The sequence below is a fragment of the Fusarium fujikuroi genome, chromosome FFUJ_chr04 (assembly GCF_900079805.1).
Source record: "Fusarium fujikuroi IMI 58289 draft genome, chromosome FFUJ_chr04".
Lineage (NCBI taxonomy): Eukaryota > Fungi > Ascomycota > Sordariomycetes > Hypocreales > Nectriaceae > Fusarium > Fusarium fujikuroi.
In genome coordinates this window covers 536,066-556,398 of record NC_036625.1, presented here as the reverse complement: position 1 = coordinate 556,398, position 20,333 = coordinate 536,066, and the positions used below count along the sequence as shown (strand labels likewise).

Below are 20,333 nucleotides of genomic sequence, written 5' to 3'. Positions count from 1 at the left end.
TTGTTGTTTATGCTGGGATAACCTCAGCTTTGATGATGTCGAAGTCAAGTCAAGCTGTCCCTAAGCTCCCCTGTGAAACTCCATTCCGGATTGGGGTTGGTTTCAGACGCAGGGGAGTGGATACCTGGATGGCGGGGCAGCTTCGATAGAAGATTAGACCCGTTAATCAAACATTTCAGTCCTCGATTTCTGAGCTGAGTTCTTGTGTTGGATGCACTGTAAGAAGCTCTTATTGATGCAGGTACAGTTCATTTAAAGGCTTTGATTTGTAAGTAGAAAAGTTTCGCTACTCTCCAAGTTCTTTTTATATGAATCTGTTCTTTCTTTAAGCTATACTAACTCTCATAGTATCGTTCATTTGTCTTTTCTAATTCTCTCCTTACTCCTGTTCTCTTGTTCAGTAATTTATATCTGTCCTCGACAACTACTTAAATCACGTGTCCGTGTGAATTCTCCAGATCTCGCACCCAAGGACCCTCAACGCCAGCTCATCATGGCTGCAGAGGAGCCCCGCCAGCGAGAAGACCCCGCCGCCAGCGGCAAGAATTGGAAGCAGCAGCAGGGACGGAGAAGTGCGGAAAATCTGGCCCCGCGATTTTTTGCTCTTCTCTTCGCCCTCCTCGCCCTTTATATCCTCTTTTCACCGCCTTCTTCAAGCCTTTCCCCTCCAGTCGATCTCTCCCCTACCTCTAATTCTCACTCTGTTCCTACATCTCAAGTCATACCAGACAAGAATATCGCCAAAATGTCCTCCTCCGAGCAGACGTAAGCTACCCCGCCATCAAGCTTTACCCCATCGTGGTTGATGCTCCTGTTGGGATCTTTGGCTAACTTGATTGTAGCTTCATCGCTATCAAGCCCGACGGTGTCCAGGTAAACAAACAGACCTGGACGATTATACAATTGATTTGACAAGAGCTAACAAGGCTCCCATAGCGTGGCCTCGTTGGTCCCATCATCTCTCGATTCGAGAACCGAGGGTGAGTAGTTTTATATACCGTTGTTGCTATAGCTATTGACTTTTTACAGCTTCAAGCTTGCTGCCATCAAGCTCGTCACCCCTGGAAAGGAGCACCTCGAGAAGCACTGTGCGTCATTCCCAAAAGTCGTTCGATATATCAATTCGCCCTAACATCGTTATAGATGCCGATCTCGCTGGCAAGCCTTTCTTCCCTGGTCTGATTGAGTGTATGGCTCCCGAATCTAATTGATACAACCAAATCTAACTTATGTAGACATGAACTCTGGCCCCATCTGCGCCATGGTCTGGGAGGGCCGTGATGCTGTCAAGACTGGCCGTGGTAAGTTTCCAATCATTGAATATTGCTCACCATTTTCTAATTGTACAATCAGCCATCCTCGGTGCCACCAACCCCCTTGCCTCTTCCCCCGGTACCATTCGTGGTGACTACGCCATCGATGTCGGCCGCAACGTCTGCCACGGCTCTGACTCCGTCGAGAACGCCCAGAAGGAGATTGCCCTCTGGTTCAAGGAGGGTGAGGTCGTCTCCTGGAAGTCCGCCCAGTTCAACTGGGTCTACGAGAAGGCTTAAATTGTCGATGTTGTAACGCCCTGAATGACGGAATGGAAAAGCACATACAAGTGGGATGACTTCATCTCTGTGGGTATAACAAAAATCAAGACAGAAAATCTTCTCAAAACCTTCGTGCTCGATTTCAAAGTGACTTAAGGTTTGCTTGTGAATATTCCTTTGGCTCTCATGAGTATCCCGGCAAACCATGGCGTAGCCCATACACTGCCGATGATACGAACTGGCAGTAAAGCCTTAGTGATTGCGTACGCGAGAGCAACTTCAACTACCACTTTGTACCGCCCATCTCCACGATGCCAGCGCTCCACAGCTTCCTCGGATTTGGAGTCCGGATGTGTTGTAGCCGCATTTGAGGCCTCACCTTCTCCGTTCTGACCGAAACCAAACCACCCCTTGCGTGTGAAGTACCTCTCAAAGCGGCCAACTCCATCTTCGACATAGCTTCCAAAGTGGCCCGTTACGTATTCCACTGGCACATAATTTGTGTAATGAAAGAGACCAAACAGCCCTAGCACGGGCACAATTGCTGTGATCTCGTGAAGGATCAAGAATGAAACAATATGCGAGACTGGAGCGTTACGTAAACCGCTAGTGTATCTTTGTAAACGTCGAGGAAGCTTAGATGTGATGCGGTCGATGCGGGAAGCTTGGGTTGACGAGACGCGAGGATATGAGGTGTTGATGCGCGGGGGAGCGCGAGCACAGAGGCTAGGGCGGCAATTGAAAGATGTGAAGTTGCGACGCATATTGAGATTAGATATCCAAGCTTGGCGAGGTGCTTTGTTGGTAACATTGAGTACATCGAGAGTTTCGACATTCGTCGCTGAAATTCTATGTGGAGCTGCTGACGGGCTTGATTTGTCCCGCGATCCGGCTATAGTTAAGGGTAACCAGCTTGCCAACAAAGCAATAAATCGTCAATTGTTTGCTTTGCATTTGTCGATCTGAACTTCTTTTGTGCGATTCGATGTTAATTGATATTGAGACATGCTACGGTAAATACCATCGATGGCTTTCGTGAAAAAAAAGAAGCAAAAAAAAAATCATACATCGATTGCGCTTGTTGTGACATTATCACACTGCGTGCTTCAACAAAGTCTAATAGTGAACCTCTGAATTACCGGGTCGGAAATTGCAGTATCACCTTGGAGACATCTGCCAGAACCTGATTCCACCGATACAAATGTTGACGCTAAGTCTTGGATTTCGGATCTTTGGATAAAGCAGCTCTGCTCAGACACACAAAGATACCCGAATAAGGTCATTGTGGTCCTCGATGATCTCTCCTTCCACTACGAGATATCTACACACATCGAACCCCAACAGCCTTCACATGATGTGGGAAATCATGTGGTCATGCCAAAATAAAAGCTCTTAAGGCAGGCAACGAGTATTGTCCGCGTCATCTGCATCTGTGTTCTTTCCTCCCCAGTCCACATTGCCTGTTCGTGATGGATGCTCCTGCCCAAGACGCAAGACAATGACCTCAGAAGTCCCAACAAGGTCCTCAGAATGAAGCGACTGTAGCTGAGGAAGAAGGAACCCAGTCAAAGTTCTTCCCCATGACAGAGTGCTAGTCTTTTAAGACTCTTCCCCGTCTGTTCTCTTCTCTTCTCCTCTTCATCTTCCTTCATCTGCATCTCAGTTCTCACAAATCCTTCAATCTGTTACTTCAACTCACTCATTCAATCTTAAAAGCCTGCAAACAACACCCGGGACTACATTCCTGAAGCAAGCCATTCATTCAAAAACATGGTCTCCGTCAAGTTGGCGGCCGTTGGTGCCCTTCTGGCAACTGCCCAAGCCCAAATTCGTCACCCCAATGAGGACCTGATTCTTGCCGATTGTGGCATTGGCGACAACAAAGCCCACCCTGGATGGTCTACTTCTCGCCAAGTGAACTGGTACCAGGATATTCAGTGGCCTGACGATGTCTCCAAGTTTCCCCCTCCACCTGATCTGGAGGTTGAAGTTCCTTACGCAGATGGAATCTACCCCTGGAATCCCAAGGGAACCACCGTCAAACTGTCTAATGGTGTCGTCTGGACAGCTTATATCAACCCAAGAATCGCTGACGGTCAACCAGCTGGGTCTGCCGTCACCACCAAGGAAGGTGGTCAAGAACTTACCTGCTATGCCTACCGTGGTCGCCCTGTCAGCGCAGCCATCAACACGACTGTCAACGCTGATGCGGTCTGCTTGACTGCCTTTGTCTGCAACCGTGATAACCGCGCCCCCCCTCGTCCCAGTGGCATGGAAAATCCCACTTCTACCTTGGAAACATCTTCTGCTCCGCCTGCCACGACTACATTTGTCTCACAGCCGCCAGCGACACCTACTCCCACAGGTGGTGAGCCTAACCCTCCAGCTGACCCCAATGCTGGCAAGCTATTTGTGTCTATTCTCCTCAGCCCTCGTTTCATCAATTGGCCCAACACTTGGCAAGCGTTTATCGAGAAGTTTTCCTGGGATCGGAACACTGGAAAGTGCGTGGGTGAACCGGTGAAAGGAGACGGTTACACCATTAACATCGACTGTGCTGGCATCCAAATTGATTCTGACTCTCATCTGACGCTTATCATGATCAAAGCTCTCCATGACCTCGGCATGAATAGCACATTCTTCAACCAGAACCCAACCATACCAGGAAAGCGCAACTCCACAGCGGATCATTGGGTAGTCATGCCTGAATCTTTCAGTCTGCAGGCCATTGATGTTTCTCATCAGAAAACCATCGGCTACCTCGCGTACAACACTACATACGACAATTTCCTCACTGGCCCCTGCTCGTCTTGCCAATCTGACCGATTCAACAAGGAGTTCTTTGATCCAGTTCTGGAAGCTGTCAAGGGAACTTACCCTCTCTACAACAGCTACAACATTCAGGCCCAGTGCAGTCCGTGGATGGCATGCTGGTAAAACGGGAGGGTAGTATCTTTCATCCGTCTTCTGTGTGTCGTGAGTTTAGCGGCGTGTGGTGGGCATGTGGCTTATGAGGAATGAGAAGGGGATGATCAATTTTGGTGGCTAATATGGTATTAATTCCTTCGTTTCTCGATATTTATTTCAACGACTTTACTCTACTCTATGATGAACCATAGTTATATCATTCACTGCAAACACAACTGAAGTTTGTTAAGAAGATTTACGTGACGGGCCGACTGACGCTACTTTTCAAACTAGATGAACATCTCTCCAGGAGGACTCGCCAGTGATGTGCTCTCCAAACATAGCACCGTGAACGTAAGCATCGCCGACAAGCTCAAAGAGGCTCTCTGAAGGACCCGATCTTCTAAGGACCAATGGGGCTGCACAGCCAGCAACGATCATGATTTTATCCCCTGCCTTGGCCTGAAGTGGAACTAGACACAAGTAGCCTCGAATGGTTCTCGCAATACGTCTTCTTGCAGCAAGATTGACACGTAATAAGGCTTCGAAGGGAGCGGATGACTTGCCCCAAGAAGCGAACTTGGCAGCCTTTTCCGAATCAGTGTCAACTCGAACACTAGGGTCGTGGCGTAAGCCAAGTTCAAACAATAACGGGATAATATCACCAGATTTGGGTAGCGTATTAGTAGAGTCTCGAGTGTTAGCCAGGGTCCAAAGAGGCTCTAGGGCATCGAATTGATCGTATATAGATGGATTCTGTTGCTGATAAGAGATCAGGGCTTGGATGGTGAGAAGAAGCATCCACTTAGAGAAGGACTTGGCGAGATATGATGGTGCAGGCCTCTGAGATAAGTCGCAGTCCATAATAAGAGTCCGCCAGAAAGCTTCAACTATTGGTTGGCCCGTAGGTATGTAGGTTGTGCCGCAGTGAAGAAGCATCTTCATCGTGTCGTTAAACTTCCCTCGGATAACATCAGACCAGCTCTCGCCGAGCTCTTCGATTGTACCAAGATGAGGACTAAATATCTCAATGCTTAGATGGAAGAGAGACCTGTCAATTGTGAAGTCTGCTTCTTTGCCCGCGGCGGCATCGAATGGAAGCATTCTGGTATAGCTGGGGCCAAGAACAGGGACGTGAACATTTTCGAAAGAGGGGATCCATGTTGGCAAGTCAGTTGGCACGGCACGGCTGGTGATACCGGCGAGGGATAGGAGATGTAGAGATTTTGTTTCTGTATAGAAGCTGATGCCCAGATCTATAAGGATGTCATTTTCAGGAGATTTGTAGTCTACAATGACGTCGAGTCGAGGTCTCCCTTTCGCACGCTCCATGAAGTTTACGATTCCCAGCAGAGAGTAAACACGATCTCTGGGAATAGTCGCCTTGAATCCGATGCTACTTAGCAATAGCTCGAGCAGCAGCTTTTTAGGATGATTTTGGCGTATCCCAACAGAATAATCAATACTTCTCAGGATCTCTTTGTACCGACTATTTTTGTCCTGGGTCCATTGGCGAGTAACATGAAGGCCAGCAGCATGGACGAGAGAGTAGATCAAAGGTGCGGTTTCTGATCCGGAGCCCACAGTAAACAGACCGATAAGAGCGCCGGACATGTTTATCAGCCCAGCTGTATCGCCAACAGAATCCCATGCTGTCTCGTGATGGCCGATGAGAACTCTTGGACTGCGAGAGAGGGCAACTTCTTGAAGCATCCAGACACGTCCGAACCACGGCCTTGTGTAGATATCTCGAAGAGTCAGCCAATCGTTCTCGGTAAGATTTGGAAGGCCATTTCTTTTTAGAAGCTCAGAGTCATCCATGATATAAGCATCGCCGTATGACTGGACCCTTCCCCATTCTATGATCTTAGACTCAGCGCCTTTCGCGATGTTCTGAACGAGCTCGACAGCCCTAGCGGTTTCATCTGTGGCAAGACCAAGCCATATTATTGTCTCGGCGGCTCCGTTGTATATGAGATCCATTATTGCTACTTGGGCAGAGCGCTCGGGGAGACTTCTCTGGTTGATACAGATCCCGTCGACCCAGAGGTACTGGCCTGATCTTGAGATGTATAATTGCTTGATTGCATTGTGTAAATTTGGCAACACTCGAAATGACCTTGCATTCAGAAGAATTGTACCCTGGTCGAAGATTGTGTTCTGCGTAATTGGACCCCAGGTGTAAGACAGGGCGATGTATGGCGGACATTCATCGAGTTTGAAGGTATGGAGTTTGAGGCTAGGAGATGAGCCGGATGCTGAATCTGATAGATGAATCAAGCGTATATGCTGATCCAAAATTCTGTCATCGTACTTGAACCCGGAAAACGCCCGAGAAGCATTGAAAAAAACCTTCGAAAGCAAGTGGTGCATATATCGTGATGTTGTCACGAGGATGCTTCGGAGATATTGAGCATTGACGATGAGCACAATTATGGTGGCACCAGCAGCGAGACGGAATGACTGGATCTGAGCTAGCAACTGAGCACCAGATCTCAACCCGACCCTCATTTTGGCAGGAAGTTGCAAAGCTGACGACTCATCTCCCAAAGCCCCACGGCTTTGTTGTAAGTGTTAAGATCCATGTGGGCTGTTGAATGTGCTTAGCCGCATTTGGTGACAGGCATTGTGCCAGCTTGAAGCCGAAAAGATTCATTTACCCGGAACAGGGATTGGGCAAGCGATCATAACTTCTACATAGTTGGCATAAATATATCTTGCCCTGAGTCGTATGAAACAAATCGTGCTGAGAATGACGGAACTTGTTGAAAAGAGTAGTACCATCCTTTGTACAAGCGATATTAAGAGCTTGTTCACGAGCGGACTGCCTCTATAACATAGGTCTATTCGTTTCATCGTATGAATTGCGAAGGTCTATATAGTCGCTATAGCCCGCAATATGTAAGTCATCTGTCTCTGGGCCAGATTACTTTCTGGGTCTAATCATCAAGCCCATCCGAGTAGTAGTCAAACTGTTTTGGCACTGGTGCATCTTGTCCACCAGGTTCATCTGGATCCACGTCTTCGTTCTTTGCTTTCGAACCACTTTCTACCGCCGCCGATTGCACTGGTTGTGTAGCCTGTGCAGGTGCCGACAACAAATGCCCTCTCAACAATTTGGTCATCTCCCTGGCCCATTCCCACGGCCGTTCTTTTCCTCCAGGCAAACTGTTGAAGTACTCCCAGCCCATGATTCCCCCAAACGATCCATATCGCCCCCGTAGCGTCGTGAGCACCATGTTGAGAGGGTTCATCGGCACATAGCCGCTTCCGTTCTCAGGGTTGGTGACAAGTCCAATGACGATCTTCTCGGGTGGCCAGCCCTTGCGGACTATGAGATCGTACATAAGGGGATTACTGCAATCTCCCCAGCCGCAGTAAAATTGTGTGTTGTACCAGGCGATATCACGACCGCGCATCACTTCGAGAGCTTCGTAGTCAAAGCCGCTGAGATTCTTGGTAAAGTCAAGAAGAGACATGGCGACTGGTGCCAGGGTGATGATGAAAGTTGGCCCAAAATCGCTGCGTAGACGGTCTATCAGCCGCACGATTCCTCCCAGGGTCATTTCCTCTTCGACATCCAGATCCAGACCGTCCAACCCACGCTCTCGAATCATGTCTTTCACAGGACCGTAGTACCGATCAAATGTCTCTTGATCGGCATCCAGGCGTGCATAGCTGCCCTTACAAGCACCACCTAGCATGCCCATCACCTTCACACCCGAGGCTTGTAGCACGCGTAACTCAGCCCACATAGTCTGGAAAATGGGGTGAGATGGGTGGTAATCATTGAGCGTGATCTTTTGAGGATCATCGTTGATGTGAATGGCGGCGACAATGACGTGGGTTATGGCGATACCGGGTTGTGTGATGAGAGAGAGGGGAGAGATGAGATTCCCCGAGGAGTCATGATGAGTTTGGTAATATGTGATCAGCCGCGGTAGAGGGTTCGCGGAAGGGGGAAGAGGGGGCATCGTGTATATGTTTGTGAGGTTGAGGATGAGCTGGCATTCTTGGAGCTTGTTGAAGTTGTAAGCAACCCCAGAGCTTAGGTGGAGCTCGGCCGCTGAAGGTTTCGGTTCCAGCGGGTAGACAGCCACTAGGTACCTAAGCTTGGCAGCTACAGGCAGGGCCTAGTCCATGCCCGTCTGCCTCTGAAGATCGTGTTTCTATCCAACAAACTTGATTTACGATTATTGCTATGAGTTAACTGACAATGGGTATCTCTTTTTCTCAAATTAAAAGTCCTGGGCTCGTGCCTGTTCCTTCTCCAAATCCTGCACCCTGACCTTCTTGCCGACACATCTTCCGGGATGCCAGATAGCAAAGAGCAAGACAGCCAGTGCCACAGGAGCAAACTCCAGACAAGCAAAGAAGATCTCGTTCGAATACAAATGTCCCCCAAGTCCTTCAGCTGTCTCTGCCAGACGGAAGCAGGTTCGAAGATAAATCATAATGGTAGCCACTCCGAAAGCAACGCAGAACAAGCTGAGCTTCTTGCCGCGCGAACTAACCTCCCTTCGAGCACGGAAAAGGAATGAAGCCGTGAGGATAACGAACACACCGAGGGAGAAAACCTGGTATGCCAAACCTCCGAGAAGAATATTATTGGCGTCCGTTGGATCATCACGGTTCGACTGTCTTACACCAATCAGAGCAGCACCGGTGATCTGCACAACAGTAGCAATAACATCAGAAGTGATGAAGAACCAAAGAATAAACTTTGGTGGCAAGAATGAATATCGTCTTCCGAGCCGGGGAATTAGTGCGGAGAGGATAGTATACACGCCCGCGGCAAGGAACACAGGCGCCGTGACGATGAAGAAGTAGTTGAGGATAAAGTACAGCAGATGGTACGGATCCTTCTTGGCTGAGAGCGAGCGAGCAACATAGCCCACGATCTCAAAGAGAAGACCGATCGGGAATGTGATAAAGTACCAGCTGCGAAAGCGGATTGTCTGAACCAGGTGAACAACGAGGAAGAGGGCGAACCAGGCTGCTGCGAAAACGGCGAGAGAGAATGCGGGTGTGTAACCATAAATGATTACAGGCGTATCCCATTCGCCGTCAGGGTTGGGAAAGTTTGGGTCGACATAGCCATCAATTGGGCGTTCTCCTAAGTCTTGTCAGTATTTAGGTATCTCATGTCCAGTGCAATTGTGAACATACCAGAGCTGCTCATGGTGACGATGAGTGAAATTTCAAAGCTAATACTTGATAATCACGAAATAGTCAAATGCAACACAACATTCTTCAGCGGTTGACGTTGGATCTTTAAATCCTACGGCAGGACCCTTCGCATTCAGCTTTTGATATAAGCTTCTTTAGTGTTTGGAGAGCCGAGCGCCAAACCCCTGGTCCTGGCGCAAAGTCATGAATCATCATTCTGAAGCTATTCCCCAGAATGGAAATGGTGACCCTGGGCCACGCACCCGTCAAAGTCCCCAAGGGTCTCAATAATCGTTTATATTTGGCGAAAAACGGTCCCTGACGATTTGGTTTCCTTTTTGAGAAAGGGGACCTGTCTAGAAGACTCTATACTGTGGGAATGAAAGACGCATGTCTTGGACGGTGACATTCAGAAGGGAAAGCCACTTGACAGAAACGAGATGACAATTTACGAGTAAACTGGCAGCTTTTACAGTGAATTGCTCGAAGTTTTGGCTTGATTAAGGGAGAGATATAGAGCCTGCGGCCTACTCGATGAAAGATTTCCTAAAAAGTAAATATCTTGCAATGTTGAAGGGTCCTCCAGATTTGTCGAACCTCAAGGGAGCTTCACCTGAAAAGCCTAGTAGTCTTTTGCACAGACACTAAGAAATTAATCAACCGCTGTCAATTCTTGGCATTGTGTCATTGACATTAGACCCATAGCTGTCAAAGGCTGGGCTACTTAAGCGACCGTTGCCGAAAAGACGAATCACAAGCATTCCTTTAGATGACAACCTCAACTTTGAGGATGCTGAACAATGCTTTCTAATTGTGGGTTAAAGACCCTCTATCAACCGAGATCTGAGTTGAGTCTAATCTTCCATGTATCTATTGCGAATGGTACGCCAGTCTATGACCCTTTGACTAAATCATCACCCATGACCTCTTCAAAGATAGCCTTTCTAATCTTCTGCAACTCCGTCCGGGCTTCATCCATCTCTTCACCCTTCCTCTTGAGCTCTTTACTCAAGTAATACTTCCTCTCTTTCGCCTGACTCAAGCAGTTGTTCAAAGCCGCTGTGCACCGCGCCACCTCCTGTCTCCCACCAGTGATATCTACCTTTCCCCAGACATCGCCCAGGTTAGATGTGACCTCCATAGTGCGGGGATTGGCCTCGGGCGGCAGCTCAATCACATCCGCACCAAGCTGTACTAGCTGATCAACTGTTGTCTTACTCTGCTGAACAAGTTCCCTGCCCTTATTCAGAGCCCGGAGATGATTCATGTCTCCCGATTGCAGAGCCTTGTCGACCTGTTGCAGTCCAGCAGTCATTGTCGCTGTCGCTTGCTCGAGCAGATCTAGCGCTTTTTCATGTAGTTCGAGGGCTGTCTTTGTCGCAACATAGACAGATAATGCATCATTGCTCTGCTGTTCCTTTGCATCCTCTTCGGGAAATTCTGGCGTTGGGCCTGAAAAGATATCATCGTAGATATCGTCCAGCTGCTTTTGCAGATCTAGGTAACCCTGCATGCTCTGGTTGAGATCTTTCTTTTTCCGAAGTTCTTCATCCAGTCTAGCCTTGACACTCGAGTTGTGCTCTGATGCCAGATGCGCCTGTTGAAGTGTGTTGTGGTAATTCTGCTCCTCCCTCTCAGCCTGACCTGTAAATGAGTTCTCTTTACCGCTGGCTCTGTAAAGAAATTTCATTACATGGCCATCGCGGTATTTCTTATGCGACTCAAGGTCAGCTAAACGTTTGCGATCTAATCCATCCAGTTTTCGGTTAGACTCTGATAATTGTGACTCGAGGTCTGAAACGATCTTTTGTTGTAGAGAAAGATCCGTGCGAATATGTTTCGTTTGTTCTAGCAGGCTTAATAGCTCCGCTGTCCTTGGACTGGCTGCTTTTATTGCGTCTTTGATGTCCGGCATTTGGCTGTGAGAGTTGAATGGAGGTGGCGGGTTCGGTCCCATCACTGCAGCCATGATTGAGTTGGAGAAAGCTTTTTGAAACGTGAATGCACCCTAAGGCTGAGACTCATCAGATGATATGAAATCAGATGATGCCTAAATGAACCAGCAAGGCGTTTGTAGCGGCAGGGCACGAGATGCACTGGAGATACAAGCTCAAAGTATAAAAGTTTGCTTGGAACCAAGTTACTTATATTTTGTCTCGAAGAAGATAATTACAATAACCGCCTCAAGCAGAGGAAATAAGCCTTCATAAACCGCGCAGAATAAGGCAAGGCATGAGTCGAACGCTGCAGGAGGATTCACTATCACGACCCAAAATATATGCAATAAAAAGGCAGAACTGTGAAGCCTGTTCGCCTCAGGTTATTACTGCAACCAATCATATTGTATCTTCTAGAAAAAAAGACAAGCAATAGAATTTTCGGGTCGCCTTATGCAGCAAGAGAGCCAGCGATCAAAGCCAGGGATTATTCCATGCAGCTCTTTCATCTGCGGCATGACATCAGTGTACGACTATCGGGCGATTTAGGATGAACCAGGGTATTGCATTCATGCCAACGCTACGCGGCTCTGAGGAGTTTTTCCGGACGACAGCCCTAAATCTCCTAAGCTGTTCTAGACTACTATTTTGTTCCTCTTTCAATGCAGTCATGATATGATAATCTCCATTATCGGGGTATAATGCGCGGTAATAGCAGCTCTCGGATGAAACTGGAGAGCTGGCTTGGCGCAGGTCGGGCCAGGGACGTCGTCCCCCTCACTCTCCTTCTCTATCATCCATAAAGCGACTGTACTCCCAGCAAGGATCCCATTCTCATGCTAATCCGTGTCGTTTATCACGGATCTCCTTAGCGTTGGAGACGAGCTGAGAGTGGTGCTGATGATAGAAGCCTCAAACTGGCCAGACCGGGTCGAAGATGCGGTTAGATAAAAATATGTTTTGCGATCGTTATGTTGGACATTATGTGAAATAAATGTTGTTCTCGCGGAACGCCAAAAGAAGTCGTAAGAAGTCGTTTTCGTCACACTTGGCTGATCGTGCTTCAGAGAGTTCAGTCTTCTCAAGGACATGCTCAATCTTGCTCCGAATGAAGCTCTTGAGAGTGGCCTTGCTAATGGGGATTCCACACACAGACTGGTGAGCGTCTATTGTATCTTCGCTGTCACGGAAGAACTGCAAATCTTGCTCGCTGACTTTCTCGGGATCCATAGCCGCCCAAGTGATCCAATTTCGCTGGCAGAGCTCCTCTGAATCGATGAAGCTCGCTCGTAGAGTCTTGTTTTTCCTTGAGAAACAGATACGTAGCATGCCGTCCAGCTCCTGTATGTTGGCGGCAGGCACTTCTGGTCGTGGCTCAAGTCTCACGACAACGGATTCGACTTCGGGTGGCGGCGAAAAGTTGTTCTTGCCGACCTTGGCGATCAGGGCGACTTTGGAGGTGAATTGTGTGTTGACTGAAAGGCGAGAGTATAAGGAATCGCCAGGTCGAGCGCATAACCGTAGTCCAAATTCTCGCTGGACCATAAGAATGCTGACGCGAGGAGGCCGAGGGAGAGAAATCAGCTTGGAGATAATGATGGATGAAATCTGGTAAGGGGTATTGCTAATGCAAACATCGAACGGTGGGAGTGCTTCCGGGAGATCCAATTTGGCGAAATCGCCCATGATAATTTCCAACTTTTGCTGCTCGGGCTTGCCTTGGACTCTTTTTGTTAACTCGGCTCCCATGCGTATATCGAGCTCTACGGCTTTGACCGCTTTGGCTTGTTCTAGAATGCGTGTGGTGAGGACGCCGGTTCCAGGACCGATCTCGAGGACAGTGTCGGTGGGTTTGAGGTTTGCCTTTGCGACAATCATATCGGCGATGCCAGGGTTCTTCAAGATATGCTGGCCAATATTCGTGTTGTATTTGAAAATGTTCTTGCGTTCAGGCTTATCGTATGGCCCCTTGCGGGCACCACCGCGCCTGCTATCTGACGATTTCGGCATTGAGTTCTTGATTGTGAGTGAGACGGCAGGGTTTTCCTCTTTTTTTTTTTCTGGTGGTGTACTGAAGCATCTCGTAGGGTGGGGCACCCCGCGATTATCTTTTTAGTGGGCCATGCGGAATAACCGCTACTCCGTATCCTTGATGCACATGGAGTTACCATCTCTACAAGATAGCATATCGCCTTGTCTATGTCGAAGAAACAAAGCATTGTTAGAATGTATTTGACTTACGTCCTGGAATTCAATCTAAGTATATGATAAGGACCTAAATTCTGCCTCTAATCACCTGTTTGGTATTACACATGTTTGACATGAACCTTTGTCACGAACTCCGTGCTAGAGCACAGTCATTGTCGCTGCAATCGCTACAATTGAAGACAATCTATATCCTGTTACGTTTGGCTAGCCGCCATAAACAATCAAAATAATATGTGATCGACAGTGGCCTTCCTAGCTTGTAAGGCTGTTGCTCGTTGGTAGGTCTTTGAGTCAAGATGCCTGTGACGACTTTTCCGTGATTTGCCGACCCTTTGCCGCCCACGGAGCTTCCCTGCTTTAGTAGCTCCATCTTCAAACCTATAGTGCAACTTGTAGTATGAGGTAGAACCTCCCATCGCCAATCATTTCTCAAAGGAAATGGCTTCACCGAGAGCCCGTCTGCCTCGTGCAGGCAAACTCGGGGTTTTGATACCGAGATCGAAGCCTCACGGTATCTCGATATGTCCATTTTGCTGCATTACATCACGGCCGCGAATACGACCTCGTCGCGCTATCCTCGGAAAACGTTTATACACTGTGTCGACGAATCCTCGTGCCGAGCTTGAACAACACCTCCTCGATATTCAGAAACTCGCACCGTCTTTGGTGAATCTTTCAAGATTGCAATTGGCACTGCAGGGACTGCGGCAAATACCTGGTCAGGAAGCTGTGAGGGTTGCGATATTAGGACTGGCACCTGGCTCGAATGCGGGACAGACTGCGAAAAATGTTCTGAGGGTTTTGGTAACGGATCCGCTGCAGGATGAGCAAGAATGGGAGCGCCAATTGAAGGGCCATGATCCAAAGAACCCCCTCGTTGTTCGGATCCGGTCCACTGCAGAGCAGCAGAGTACTTTAACAGTCACCAGAACGAGTCTTTTGAGTGAGGTCAATGTTTCCTCGGCGGAATGGAACAGCCTCAACTTGGAGCTGCTGTTCATGGAGACGCATCTTCCCGAGTTCTCTAGAGATGAGAAAACACGGGCTATCGAGGTCGAAGAAGCTGTTCTGGTGCCCAAGGTCGGCATCCCATCGGCTGAAGATCGAGTGACGCCAGTTACTACACCTGTGCACAGAGCGGTTCTTGTCGGTGATGGGTTTGAAGGAGCTGTCAATGCCACATCGGTGCCAGTTGCCAAGGAGGAGGAGTCTGTGCTAAAAGTGGTTGATTTGAGAGGTGTTGACTCAAAGCAGCTTGATGCATCCTTTACGCTTGTTGATACATCACTTGCTGAGAGGGGAGTGTCACTCTTTCGTCAAAGTTCCAGCAATGCCATTGAGTATGAGCGGCTTTGGTTCAACAGTAACTTCCCTGCCTTAACAACGTGGCTTAAGTCAGGAATCAGCTCCTCCGATGGCACCACGAAACCCGCAGTGCGAGGGCTCATTACTTCTTTGTTGAACAACATTTTGGCGCGATGCGAAGAGGAGAATCGTCGTGAAATCAGGGAGACTTACAAGACTGCCCCCAGTCTCAACGGTCAGGAGCCAGACTTCTCCCCTATACTGAGTCAAGCAGCTGGTGCGTGGTCACAACAAGCTCATGCTGAGTTACAAGACGAGCTTGATCTGGCGTTCACAGGCCGAAGATGGCGAAAGCTAGGATGGTGGCAACTATTCTGGAGGGTCGATGATGTTGCCATGCTCACAAATGATATGCTCAACCAGCGGTTCCTACCAACAGCAGAGCGAGAGCTGGTCTATCTGACCGGGAAGATCGCGCAAGCTGCAAATGCGGACCAAAATTATCCTCAACCACACTCGGTGAACGATAGCGACGCAAATCTGGAGCTGAAGCGACTTGGCCCAGGAGAGGTGGAACCACTGGCACCAGTGAACAACCGACTAGCACTACCAAAATGGCCTGGTCATATTGCCTTTACCCGAAGGTATCTCCAAAACGAGACTGTCCCTGCGCTGCAGGCTCTCGCACAACGCCTGGTCGTGCAGTCGTTAGGGACTTCTGGACTTACAACATCCCTTGCCGCTCTTCTCTATATCTCCTCCTTCTCCTCGACAGTCTACGAAGCCGGTGCTGTGGCAGCACTCGGTATAGTCTGGAGTTGCAGCCGGTTACAGAAGAAATGGGATGCAGCGCGAGCATTCTGGGAGGGCGAAGTGCGAGAGGAAGGCCGTAAGGCTCTCCGAGGGGTTGAGGACAGTGTTGCAGAGGTTCTCAGCCATGAGAAGCAACAAGAAAAGCCAGTCGTAGACCAAAAAGGTAATGAGATTAACGAGATTCGCGAGCTGGTGGTCAAGGCCCAGGAAGCTCTTGGCCGAATGAAATAAAAGGGGAACCTGTACAATATGGACTGAAAAGCATTGGACTTAGAAGGTGACGAGATACCAGGCGTAAGAGACGCCTTCATTTTTGTAATCTAGTCAATCTCAAAAAACCACCCTCTACTGCGAGGTCTTGCAAGCCTCACAAGGCATATCCCTATCTAGACTGGTATCAACCTAAGCCTGTTCCACTCATTTTCCCAAAATCGAGGCATGCCCATTGTAAAAAACCAAGCCCGAACGCCAAAAACTCGCATATTTCTATTATGTCTTGTTTATCGTCCTCCTCGTCCGCCTGCGCGCGCTCGGCTGACCGTCGCGCGACCTCTGGCAAGACCGACACCACGGCCACGTACGTTACGGCTGCGGAACATAGGGGCGTTGCGAAGCATGTCGGGAACGATGAAGAAGCGCACGTGTGAGCCACGGATGTAAACTTGGTCGAGATGGGAAACGCGGCCATCGCGAGCGGTGACGGTAATGTCCTTCAGCTGAACGTTCATGTTGTCCTCAGCTAGGATGCGTTAGCGAAAATCCAAGCATTAAAAGCAGTGAAAAGAGAGGATAGCGAGAGAAAGGGGGGGGCCGTACCATCGAGAAGCTTGCCACGGTAGGTCTGACCGGAAGTGATTTCGAGGGTCACAATATGGCCCTGCAAGGCAAAGTTAGCTTCGTAGCTCAATCAGGAGTGCCATAAAAAGGGATACGGACCTGCGCCTCATTCAGGAGCTTAATAGGGATACCGATTGTAGAAGTCATGGTTGCGGTTAGGTGTAATTTTCGTGTTGTCGCGTGTACACAAGGCCGAGGCTGAGCTGGAGCTTGGTATATCGTGAAAATTGGCGAGGCTTGGTGGTGAGGGACGTTGGAGAGGTGGAGAAGAGTTGATCCGAGCCCGCGAGAGTTTGGCTTGACACTGTGTGCAGTACGCACGCAGGTCATGAAAAGCACAGTGTCTGTATTTCACAGTTTCTGAGAGATTGTATGCTTCATCCATACAATTGAGATTCGATATTGTATACTGAAACATACTATGCCCCTAATTAACGCCATAAACCTGAAATGCCGTCCAGATAACATAAGAATGCCACACGGATTATAGAGTGTCTAACCACTTGTTCACTTTCGCCTTATTGCTGACCTGCTTTCTCTTATCCACATCCAACTTCTTTCCATGCTTCTTCTTCTCCTTCTGTTTCTTCGATGTAGTTGATTTTCGCTTTAGTGCATTGGAGTTCGATATCACCACGACAGTTTCTGTAGTGTCTGCTTCTGGTTGCAGCGCTCCACTCATCAGCATGCTATCCTCGGTTGTCTTTGCTGAAACGACGAGTTGATCATTTTGCTGGCCATACACTTCTTGTGTAGAGACCGGAGGATCACTGGCTGTTGGTGTTGTCACGGTAGAGCAAGTTGATAGCTCTGGAGCTTGACTGGTCCCTTGACTGGTCCCTTCATTGACACCCATGGATTGGTAATGGATGTATCCACCTTGAACATTCGGCACAATCGAATTTCTCCCAGTTGGCGGTATTGATGAGATGTCCTCGAATGAGATATATCGAGCTCGGTAGTAGTACAGTCCCGAGTTGTGGAGAGTCCATTCGGACCACCGAGATCGCGCGGGCGATGGCTCAATGGCCTTCGATGCAGGTGTTGAAGGTTGGGGCTCATGTGCAGTGTGTCTTTTGTTCACCATATTCGTGATGCGGCGGTCGCTTAGCACTCCAGAACGGAAATAAGTGCACGAGAACACGGGTTCGTTGAAGAGATATAATCCAGGGATATCCCTCCGAGCAAAGAGCAGCTGCGCCGGCTCGCAAACTCGAGGTTCGCAGATAATCCTAACGCATTTCCTCACCCGACAGCCTCACTCTTCTCGCTGGGTGCCGAAAGGAAGCCTGCATGCAGGAGACACACAAAAGGCGACCTCTCGTGTTTCCAGGAACCCGTGGGTCGTCGAGGCATGGTGAATGGGTCCCTGATTGGGTAAGAGATGAGCAGATTATCCATATAGTTGGCTGAGAATCGTAAAGGCGTGTTTTGTGAAAGCTATGAGCGTTGGACAGGTGTCACTGCATCTGCCAATTGAACAGCTGCACTTTGACTAATCCTGCGAGGTACCTGATCTGGCAAGTCGAGCATGGATGGCCTCAGTCAAGTCCGCCTTGTCAGCTGCCTGTCGCGTGCAGCGGAATTTCGAACCAGCATGGACGCATGAAGTAAGAATATCGTCCTTGCGAATCGGAGTTTTGTAATTGAGGTAATGAACATCACGATGATAACAATCACAATGCTGATTGAAGGCACAGCCATCGATGGGACTGCAGCAGACTGGTTTGGAGAAATTGATATATTGAACTCACGACCGCTTATCAGCGATTCTCTTATTATTGCTTCTCTGCAGTCTCCTCGACCACTCCCTCTTTCTGGGTATCATTCTCCTGCTTCTGCTTCTTCTTTGCTGCCAGCTTCTCCCTTGTTTGCTGCTTGCGAGCCTGCCTGTTGAGGCTCCCAATCACTCCACCCTCTTTTCCGCATGGCCACTTCGCCTCAGCTGCTGCTTCGTCTTCCTCGGTCCACTCTCGAGGCAGCACAGCGAAGGTGAGATATGACGTGTGAGTCTTGAGATCGTTCTCAGGTCTATGGTAGAGATTGCCATGCATCCATGGTTTGCTATCTTCAGCAGCCTTTCCATTGGTGTCGGTCTTGGGTGAATCTGAGGCAGGGGTATCTACATCCATTGCTGATGAATCGCCGTCACCGTTTGTTGACTTGAAATGCACCTTGTGGAATTCTTTCGTCTTTCGATTGATCTCCTTGAGCCTTTGCATGGCCTCCTTCACATTGGCTGGTGTTTGGACATTGCCCCTTTCCGCAGGAAGGTTTGCTCCAACTCGCTCACGAATAGTGTTGATCCGCCGAGCCGAGATTTCTACCATGTCAATGTCCTTCCAGCCCAGAAGCCGGAGCTCCTCAATTGTTCTTGTCACCTGCTCAATACAAGGGGAGAAGGTACAGATATGGACACTTCGTTTGGGGTCCAGAGGTGAGACCCATTCGGGGGTGTTAGCACACTCGCTTTCCTTCCTTAGCTTATCGGGCTTCTGTCTTGAAAGGTGATGGAGCGCTTCCCAAGGCGCAGGGAGATCAAGAAAGACTGATGTTGCTTGGGGAGACTTTCCATCCACATTGAATCCTTCTCCATACACATCACGATGTGTCAATTGCACGACACCATCCAGCTTATGCTCGTGGATTTCTTCTTGCATCTTATTATATCGAGGCTCGTGGTATTCAAAACTGAAAACCTTTCCCTTCTTATCGTTCTCGTCCTTGGGGTAGCCATTGTAGACAGCACGTGCAGAGGCATGTGTGAAGCTTCCACTGCCGGCTCCAGCTTCAATGATTCGAGTACCGGGAACTGCTCGTATTCTTTGAAGGATGTAGCTATAATCGGGAGTATACACGACCTGAGTTCGATGAGGCAGACTGCTTGTCCAGAGCTCAGGAGTCGGTCTGAGGATATGGATAAAACCACTTGCAGCTGCGACAGCCTTTTTGGCTGGCTTAGAAGTCACATCTGCGACATCATCGTCTGGGCCAGTCGTTGTCGGCGTGTCATCATCCGTCGCCTCCCGACGGCGCTTTCGCCCTCTTGAGCCAGTGTCGACATTTGATGCACGGACTTGGGAACCCCAAGGAATGCCAAGAAGTGTCGAGTGAGGAAAAGATCCGAATCGCGTGTTTAAAGTTGCACCTTCCAGGTATCCATCGACTGCGCCAGTCGACTGTTCCAGTGTAATAGGCTGAAGGTTATCTCTGGAGAGAAGAACAATTGCCAAGTCGCCAGTGGAAGTTGTATTTCCTGGTTCCAGGAAAGGAGATGGTTGAACCATTGATGCGACTGCACGCACAGGCGTGTCTTAAGGAAATTGAGTTGGTATAAGATGGGTAAAGATTAGACTAGATTTGCAAAGACGAGGCAGAAAAATATTTCCAGGATACGCGCGAGGCTGAACAATCAGCGTTGTCTCCACTGAAAGCCTTAGTGAGGGGCACTCAATGTGACACTAAAACTGATCATGGACCAGGCTATTGGCCAAACCTCGCGGGGAGATCCAGGTGCTGGTCGCCTGTAGCTCCCCTGTAGCTCAGAGCTGGTCTCGGGTGACTCGAAAAGTGATCGATGGCGTCTTTCTCTCCCTTTGACTCGACTGTGACTCAGGCCTCT

At 48.9% G+C, this 20,333-nt stretch overlaps 12 protein-coding genes; 3 read left to right on the top strand and 9 right to left on the bottom strand.

The window, feature by feature from the left end:
* Positions 1-493: 493 nt before the first annotated feature.
* On the top strand, positions 494-1,553 carry FFUJ_13166 (probable nucleoside-diphosphate kinase; the record flags this gene model as incomplete). XM_023575818.1 has 7 exons in its annotated part: positions 494-765; positions 843-873; positions 937-980; positions 1,030-1,088; positions 1,144-1,188; positions 1,236-1,301; positions 1,354-1,553. The coding sequence occupies 7 exons, from the start codon at positions 494-496 to the stop codon at positions 1,551-1,553; spliced, it is 717 nt and encodes a 238-aa protein (XP_023429070.1).
* Positions 1,554-1,687: 134 nt separating this feature from the next.
* Positions 1,688-2,299, bottom strand: FFUJ_13165 (uncharacterized protein; the record flags this gene model as incomplete). The annotated part of the gene is made up of 1 exon (XM_023575816.1): positions 1,688-2,299. One exon carries the CDS (start codon positions 2,297-2,299, stop codon positions 1,688-1,690), a length of 612 nt encoding a protein of 203 aa, XP_023429069.1.
* A 1,006-nt stretch (positions 2,300-3,305) lies between these two features.
* On the top strand, positions 3,306-4,472 carry FFUJ_13164 (uncharacterized protein; the record flags this gene model as incomplete). Its single annotated transcript, XM_023575815.1, has 1 exon — positions 3,306-4,472. The coding sequence occupies one exon, from the start codon at positions 3,306-3,308 to the stop codon at positions 4,470-4,472; it is 1,167 nt and encodes a 388-aa protein (XP_023429068.1).
* Positions 4,473-4,727: 255 nt separating this feature from the next.
* Positions 4,728-6,953, bottom strand: FFUJ_13163 (related to heterokaryon incompatibility protein (het-6OR allele); the record flags this gene model as incomplete). The annotated part of the gene is made up of 1 exon (XM_023575814.1): positions 4,728-6,953. The coding sequence occupies one exon, from the start codon at positions 6,951-6,953 to the stop codon at positions 4,728-4,730; it is 2,226 nt and encodes a 741-aa protein (XP_023429067.1).
* A 428-nt stretch (positions 6,954-7,381) lies between these two features.
* FFUJ_13162 (related to chitinase) lies at positions 7,382-8,416 on the bottom strand (the record flags this gene model as incomplete). The annotated part of the gene is made up of 1 exon (XM_023575813.1): positions 7,382-8,416. The coding sequence occupies one exon, from the start codon at positions 8,414-8,416 to the stop codon at positions 7,382-7,384; it is 1,035 nt and encodes a 344-aa protein (XP_023429066.1).
* A 264-nt stretch (positions 8,417-8,680) lies between these two features.
* On the bottom strand, positions 8,681-9,624 carry FFUJ_13161 (related to YER185w, Rta1p; the record flags this gene model as incomplete). XM_023575812.1 has 2 exons in its annotated part: positions 8,681-9,558; positions 9,612-9,624. The coding sequence occupies 2 exons, from the start codon at positions 9,622-9,624 to the stop codon at positions 8,681-8,683; spliced, it is 891 nt and encodes a 296-aa protein (XP_023429597.1).
* Positions 9,625-10,503: 879 nt separating this feature from the next.
* Positions 10,504-11,580, bottom strand: FFUJ_13160 (uncharacterized protein; the record flags this gene model as incomplete). The annotated part of the gene is made up of 1 exon (XM_023575811.1): positions 10,504-11,580. The coding sequence occupies one exon, from the start codon at positions 11,578-11,580 to the stop codon at positions 10,504-10,506; it is 1,077 nt and encodes a 358-aa protein (XP_023429065.1).
* Positions 11,581-12,529: 949 nt separating this feature from the next.
* FFUJ_13159 (probable DIM1-rRNA (adenine-N6,N6-)-dimethyltransferase) lies at positions 12,530-13,558 on the bottom strand (the record flags this gene model as incomplete). Its single annotated transcript, XM_023575810.1, has 1 exon — positions 12,530-13,558. The coding sequence occupies one exon, from the start codon at positions 13,556-13,558 to the stop codon at positions 12,530-12,532; it is 1,029 nt and encodes a 342-aa protein (XP_023429064.1).
* Positions 13,559-14,194: 636 nt separating this feature from the next.
* FFUJ_13158 (uncharacterized protein) lies at positions 14,195-16,105 on the top strand (the record flags this gene model as incomplete). Its single annotated transcript, XM_023575809.1, has 1 exon — positions 14,195-16,105. One exon carries the CDS (start codon positions 14,195-14,197, stop codon positions 16,103-16,105), a length of 1,911 nt encoding a protein of 636 aa, XP_023429063.1.
* A 269-nt stretch (positions 16,106-16,374) lies between these two features.
* Positions 16,375-16,858, bottom strand: FFUJ_13157 (probable small nuclear ribonucleoprotein SM D3; the record flags this gene model as incomplete). XM_023575808.1 has 3 exons in its annotated part: positions 16,375-16,613; positions 16,691-16,751; positions 16,811-16,858. 3 exons carry the CDS (start codon positions 16,856-16,858, stop codon positions 16,375-16,377), a joined length of 348 nt encoding a protein of 115 aa, XP_023429062.1.
* A 337-nt stretch (positions 16,859-17,195) lies between these two features.
* On the bottom strand, positions 17,196-18,067 carry FFUJ_13156 (uncharacterized protein; the record flags this gene model as incomplete). XM_023575807.1 has 2 exons in its annotated part: positions 17,196-17,889; positions 17,961-18,067. 2 exons carry the CDS (start codon positions 18,065-18,067, stop codon positions 17,196-17,198), a joined length of 801 nt encoding a protein of 266 aa, XP_023429061.1.
* A 422-nt stretch (positions 18,068-18,489) lies between these two features.
* Positions 18,490-19,998, bottom strand: FFUJ_13155 (related to GCN4 translational repressor GCD14 protein; the record flags this gene model as incomplete). Its single annotated transcript, XM_023575805.1, has 1 exon — positions 18,490-19,998. The coding sequence occupies one exon, from the start codon at positions 19,996-19,998 to the stop codon at positions 18,490-18,492; it is 1,509 nt and encodes a 502-aa protein (XP_023429060.1).
* Between the last annotated feature and the right edge of the window lie 335 nt (positions 19,999-20,333).